A 6,430-nucleotide genomic window follows, 5' to 3' on the forward strand; every position below is an offset into this window, starting at 1 on the left:
GTCCCATTCTGATCATTGCAGATTGTTGTTACAGGGATCTGTGTCATTTGAAGACGTGGCTGTGGATTTTACCCGACAGGAGTGGTACAGACTGGACCCTGCCCAGAGGACCATGCACAAGGATGTGATGCTGGAGAACTACAGCAACCTGGCGTCTGTGGGTGAGGATTATTGTCCATGTAACTCCTGGTAGCATGTGTTTCCTTTCTTGGTTGCTGTAACCTGGGCAGCCTTTGCAGAGTTCAGTGATACTTTAGTTCTAGATTCAAGGGGTCACAGATGATTTATCAGTTTGGGGCACCAGGAAGAGTGTGTGTGTTCTCACTTCCCCCAATGAAAGGTTTCAATGGGCGCCCTTCCTTGTGCAGCTCATGAAGATGCACTTTTCTCCTCCATCAGAGGCCCTAAAGCTCAGACAACTTGGCCCACGTCCTGTGCCATTTCCCATTAACAGGCCTCTGCGTGGCCAAACCAGAGATGATCTTCAAGTTGGAGCGAGGGGAAGAACTGTGGATATTAGAGGAGGAATCCTCAGGCCATGGTTACCCAGGTGAGTGAGCAAGAACTAGACATATGGAAAATAGGGGAATTAAGAGCTCAGGAATTCAGGTCAAAGGTTAAGTTTGGGCAGTGTTTTTCAGGAATCTCTTTTCAGAGGCCCTTGCTCTTTGAAAATGACCAGAGGACAAAGGTCTACATGCTTTAGATACCTAAACCCTACATCCCAATATCATGCTCACACTTAAGTGCTCTCTCCTGTTTTATCTCAATTTTTGTAGTCATTTACCACTCTTATCTTTCCCTGCCTGCCTCAGCTTAGACATTTATTCTTAGCTAGTCTGTCTCTCTTTAGTATTCTCAATTGCCTTCCTTCCCTCCATTGCCTTGGATGCCTTCTGTTGTCAAGCAATCATTCATACATTCATTTCGTCATCTACCAAATCCTAAATGAGGTCAACTATATGCTGGTCACATTCTAGGTGTGGGGATCCAGTAGTGAATAAAGTAATATCTCTGTTCTCCTGGAGCTTGCAGTCTAATGAGGGAAAGAGACCAGAAACAAACAAATACATGGTGTTTGGTAGTGAAAAGAAAATCAATTCAAGATAAGAAGAACAGACAGTGATGGAGTTTGTGCTTTTGGGGAATGTGGTCAGAGAAGACTCTTTGGGGAAGTTAACATTAGTGCACCAACATCAGTGAAGTGAGAGAGACAGAGCCATGTGGAATTTTAGTATTCTGAGCAGAGAGAACAGTAAGTGCCAAGCCTAGTCTGAGCAATATATCATAGGAACAGCAAAGATGCTGGTGTGGCTTAATGGTGGGTGGTGAGAGTGTTAAGAGGTGATATCAGAGAGTTAGCCGGGGGCTAAGTTATGTAGAATTTTTATAGGCTTTGTTAAGCATTTTAATTTTACACTGTGACAAGGGAAAGCCTATGTTGGTTTTGAGTGAGAGAGATATGATCTGATTTGTTTTTAAAGGCTCTCTGTCACTGCTGTGTGCCAACAATTCTGTTGGGGGTAATGCCCTCAGTCATGATAATGACCTTCAGCATCAGAAGCTTCAAACTTTGGATCAAACTGTTGAATGTGGGAAAGCCTTCTACAAGAGAACAGCCTTTGTTGGACATAAAAGAACACACACAGGAGAGAAAAACTTTGAATGTCATGAATGTGGGAAAACTTACTGCAGGAAATCAAATCTTATTGAACATCTGAGAATACACACAGGCGAGAGACCCTATAAATGTGGTGAATGTGCAAAAACCTTTAGTGCAAGATCATACCTCATTGCTCATCAGAAAACTCACACAGGGGAGAAGCCCTTTGAATGTAATGAATGTGGAAAATCTTTTGGCAGGAAGTCACAACTCATTCTACATCGGAGAACACACACAGGAGAGAGACCCTATGAATGCACTGAGTGTGGGAAAACCTTTTCTGAGAAGGCAACCCTCATGATTCATCAGAGAACTCACACAGGGGAGAAACCCTATGAATGTGGCGAATGTGGGAAAACATTTCGTGTTAAGATATCCCTTACTCAACACCAGAGAACTCACACAGGGGAGAAACCCTATGAATGTGGTGATTGTGGGAAAAACTTTCGTGCAAAAAAATCCCTAAACCAACATCAAAGAATTCACACAGGCGAGAAACCCTATAAATGTGGTGAATGTGGGAAATTCTTCAGAATGAAGATGACTCTCAATAATCACCAGAGAACTCATACAGGTGAAAAACCCTATCAGTGTAACGAATGTGGGAAATCTTTCAGGGTGCACTCATCTCTTGGAATACATCAGCGAATTCACACAGGAGAGAAACCTTATGAATGTAATAAATGTGGTAATGCCTTCTATGTCAAAGCACGCCTCATTGAACATCAGAGAATGCATTCAGGAGAGAAACCCTATGAATGTAGTGAATGTGGAAAAATCTTCAGTATGAAGAAATCCCTGTGTCAACATCGGAGAACTCACGTAGGAGAGAAACTTTATGAATGAAGTGAATGCAGAAATGCCTTCTATGTGCAAGTATGCCTCATTGACACAGGAGAGAGACCCTTTGCCAAGGATGTGGGAAAGCCTTCTGCCAGAAAACACACCTCAGAGAACATCAGAGAACTCACTTAGGCCAGCCCTTGCCTTGTACTATGGAGAAAGCTTCTCTAAGAAGATTCCCCTCACCATTTGACCAAGCTCTTTGGGCCATCTGATTACTGGTGCACACAGAGTGCACTTGTAACAATTTGGCTCTTATGTTGGTGTGAAAATTGTCCTGATCGCCTTAGGGAGTGGCTCATTGTTGTTTTCATTTCATTTGGATTTCCCTAATTAGTGGTGAGGTTGAACATTGGCTTACCTGTTGACTGGCCATTTGTTTTATTTCGTCTGTGCAATGACTGTTCATATCCTTTGCTCATTGTTTTCTAATGGGCTGTTTATCTTTTACTTCTTGGTTTAAATGTTGTTTTTCTTGTTTTTTTTTAATATGTGAAAATATAAAAATCCTTTTTCAGTCATGTGTGTTGCAAATATCTCCTCTCAGACTGTGACTGGTTATTTAATTTTTTTAACTCTTTTCTTCTGCTGAGGTTTTATGTTTTCACATTATTGGTTTCAAGGTGATAATATTCTCCTATACTTTCCTCTAAAGTGAAGGTTTCACTTTCAACATTTAGAATTTTAATCTACCCTAAATTTTTTCTTTGTAATATGAAGTCTACAATATATAATGCTGTATTTCTTTTAACTACTTTACATCAGTGGTATCACACTATTTTTAAACTTATGCAACTTGCTTTTTTTCACAAAGTGTTACATTTCCAAGATCTATCCATGTTGATAAATATATTTATTTGTCTCTCCATTCCCCTAGTGAAAGACATTTGTATCATTTTTGTGTTTAGTGTTTAAATCTAGAAGTGGAAATGATGGGTCCAGGGTGTAGACAGTATGCCAGTTATTAATCTATTGTGCTTCAGCTCCAAACCTACCCTTCTATACTCGGCTTTGTGATGCTGGGGCCATGACTACAGAACACGTTTCTGTCTTGCCAGCTGCTACTCCCTGTTGGGTCCTACCAGTAAGAGATACTAAATATAAACATTGAGTCTGCGGAAGGAAGAAGGGACTTGCTCCTTTTTTCCTTCTGGTTGGCTCCCTGTTCATCTGTCAGCCCAGCATTGCTTCTTCACTTGGGCAGCATTAGTTCCTCATGGTAGCAGCAGTTTTATCCAGTTTTCACTTTTCCAGCACTAACAGCTTTAGGGTACCCCACCCCCTCAGAGACCTAGCAGCATCTGGCTGGTGCCACCTTCTTAGAGGTATGAATCCCAGTCACATGAGACCCTGCTTCCAACCTTCTATTTTTAATAATTCCAACTTCTTCCCTTGTTACCCTAGGCCAGCTGCTTTCTGCAGTTGCTACCTCCATGATTTTAATGTTCTCTTTTTGTCTTTTAAGTTACGTGGTTAATAACTTCATCACTAGTTAAAAATTCATTATAAGTTCTCTCTGTTAAAGTAATCAGTATGGTTTCTGTCTCCTAACTGGGTTCTGATTGATATAGAAGTTTTTCAACTTGACTAAATTTTAAAGTTAAAAAAAATTGCACTAATTTACACTCTCATGAGCAGTTTGAGAAAAAGTTTACATTTTCACACATATTCACCAGGACTTATCTGTTTTTTTAAAATTGTTGCCGATCTGAAAGGTGTAAAATGGCTTAAGCCCTCCCATCCGTGAATATGGTTTGTCTTTTTATTTAACTCACCTTTTAAAATTTTAAATAGTATTGTATGGTTTTCTCTAAGAAATTGTCTTTGAAAGTTAATCTTTTAATAGAAAATTTGCTCATGTACATGTATATACATATATATTAAAATATGTATTATGGGGTATATGTATATTTATATGTAAAATGTGTATCTATATATATGTCTATAAGTGTGTGTGTATACATGTGTGTGTATGTCTCCCCAGAAAACATTTTTGTTTTATATATTCATTTTATTTTACCCACATATTTACCACTTTGATTGCTCTTCATTCTTTTCTGCATTTCCTCCAGGATCATTTTCTTCTTTGCCTGAAAAATATCCTTTAGAGTTTTCTTTAGTGGAGGTCTATTAGTGATAAACCTCTCAACCTTGTGAATATTTTCTCTTGCACTTTTTTGATAAGCAAAAGTGAATCCTTTACCTTTAATACTTGGTAGCACTGTGCCATAGTAAATTGATGCTAAATTAAATACTTTTTTTTGCTTTTTTCCCTCAGTGTTCCATAATGATTATGACAACCCAGAATATTTGAATTAATCACCAGATGCCCCCCAATACAGCATACACTTGAATATACATATTACACTTTCTTCACTTTGTATATAGCATGCCCTCATCCTCATTTACTAATTATTAAGTTTATCAAGATGATATCTCATCAGTTCTTCCAATCTTCATCTCATCCATTAAAAAAATTAAATTTGATGTTTTAAAATTATTATGGAAAATGTCAAACATAAATAAAAGTAATCTATAGTGACAGAAAGCAGATCAGTGATTGCCTCTGGGGTAGGAATTAACTCCTATGAGGTAGGAGGGAACTTCCCAGGGTGATGAAACTATTCTGTATCTTGACTGGAGTGGGTGTTAATGGGGATACACAAGGTCATCAAACAAGTAAACTTAAGATTTGTGCATTTTATTGTACGTAAATTATACCTCAATTAAAATTTTAAAACAACAATAAAGAATTCCTTGTTCCCATATCAGGAGTCAAATGTGGGCTGCTTGGGAGAAAACCAAGAATCTTGACCACTAGATCAGATGAAAGACACTGGCAATGGGAGACTTGGTCCTCCCAAGGCTTTAGAAATGGTTTTGCTCCATGAAAATGACCTTTACTAAGGCCCCATGATGGGTTGTGCTGGCCTTCCATTAGCTACCATCACCTATGTGGTGATCCCTACTGGCCAATACTACTGTGTGTATTTGACTCCCAATAGCCTAAGCACAGTCTCTCCTAATCCTCCATTAGCATTGACTACCATGATGTAGTTCTTACCCCCATCACATGTCTGCACAGTGTCTACTAACACCCACTCCATTAGCTTATAGCAGTTCTTATCACCACCTTTAGTTAAGAGCACAGTGCCTGCTGACCTTCCATTAGCTCACAATAGCTTGTCTTCCCACACTTTTTATTCCAGCAGAGTCTGCCGACCCCCTTTAGCTCATAACATCATGTCTCGCCACCCCTTTTAGCTGCTATTACAATTTTTACTGACCTCCATTTGCTCACAGCATAGTGTCTTTTCACTCCTTTAGCCTCCAGCTTAGTGACTGATGATCTATTAACTCAGTATCATGTCTTTTTGCCCTCTTTTAGACTCAACATGGTGATTGCTGACCTCCCATTAGCTCCCAGCGATGTGTCATCACCTTCATTTATACCTAATGCAGTGGCTGTTGACCCCATGTTGGCTCTCACCACTTTGTTCATTCCCCACTGTCCACTGTACAGTATATTTAATCCAATGAGTTCTAATCGCAGTATCTGCTCATCCTACATTAGATCCCCTCACTATGTCTGCTGGTTTTTAATTAGCCATGAGTACAGTGTCTCTGACCCCCATGAACCCATAACACAGCACCGTTGCACAAATATTTATCTGCTGTTCCCCAGTTAGCCACCAATATGGTGACTTTGATCTCTTGAGCCCCAGCTCAATGTCTGCAGAACTCACATGACCTTGTCACTCTATCTTCTGATCCCCCATTTACCAAGTTCCAAGTTTTTTACCTGAGGACCCCTAAATAGCCTCCATCACTATGTCGTCCGACCTTACATTATAGCCTATTAGTGCATCTGTTGACCACACATTAATGTCTTCTGATTTGTCAGACACCCACACAGAGTATGAC

The 6,430-nt window shown here is 39.7% G+C and overlaps 1 protein-coding gene across 2 annotated transcripts in view; it reads left to right on the plus strand.

Moving 5' to 3' along the window:
• Positions 1-4,374, plus strand: part of ZNF157 (zinc finger protein 157) — a 31,289-nt gene extending 26,915 nt beyond the window's left edge. The window contains exons 3-5 of one of the 2 annotated variants that reach the window (XM_032619561.1): positions 35-161; positions 455-550; positions 1,485-4,374. In XM_032619561.1, coding sequence (XP_032475452.1) covers positions 35-161; positions 455-550; positions 1,485-2,509 — 1,248 coding nt within the window. In that variant the 3' untranslated portion in view covers positions 2,510-4,374. Of the gene's footprint in view, positions 1-34; positions 162-399; positions 551-1,484 lie in introns of those variants that run through there. The other variant, XM_032619562.1, reaches the window with a different exon arrangement.
• Positions 4,375-6,430: the final 2,056 nt, after the last annotated feature.

This window comes from Phocoena sinus, chromosome X (genome assembly GCF_008692025.1).
Source record: "Phocoena sinus isolate mPhoSin1 chromosome X, mPhoSin1.pri, whole genome shotgun sequence".
NCBI classification, from domain to species: domain Eukaryota; kingdom Metazoa; phylum Chordata; class Mammalia; order Artiodactyla; family Phocoenidae; genus Phocoena; species Phocoena sinus.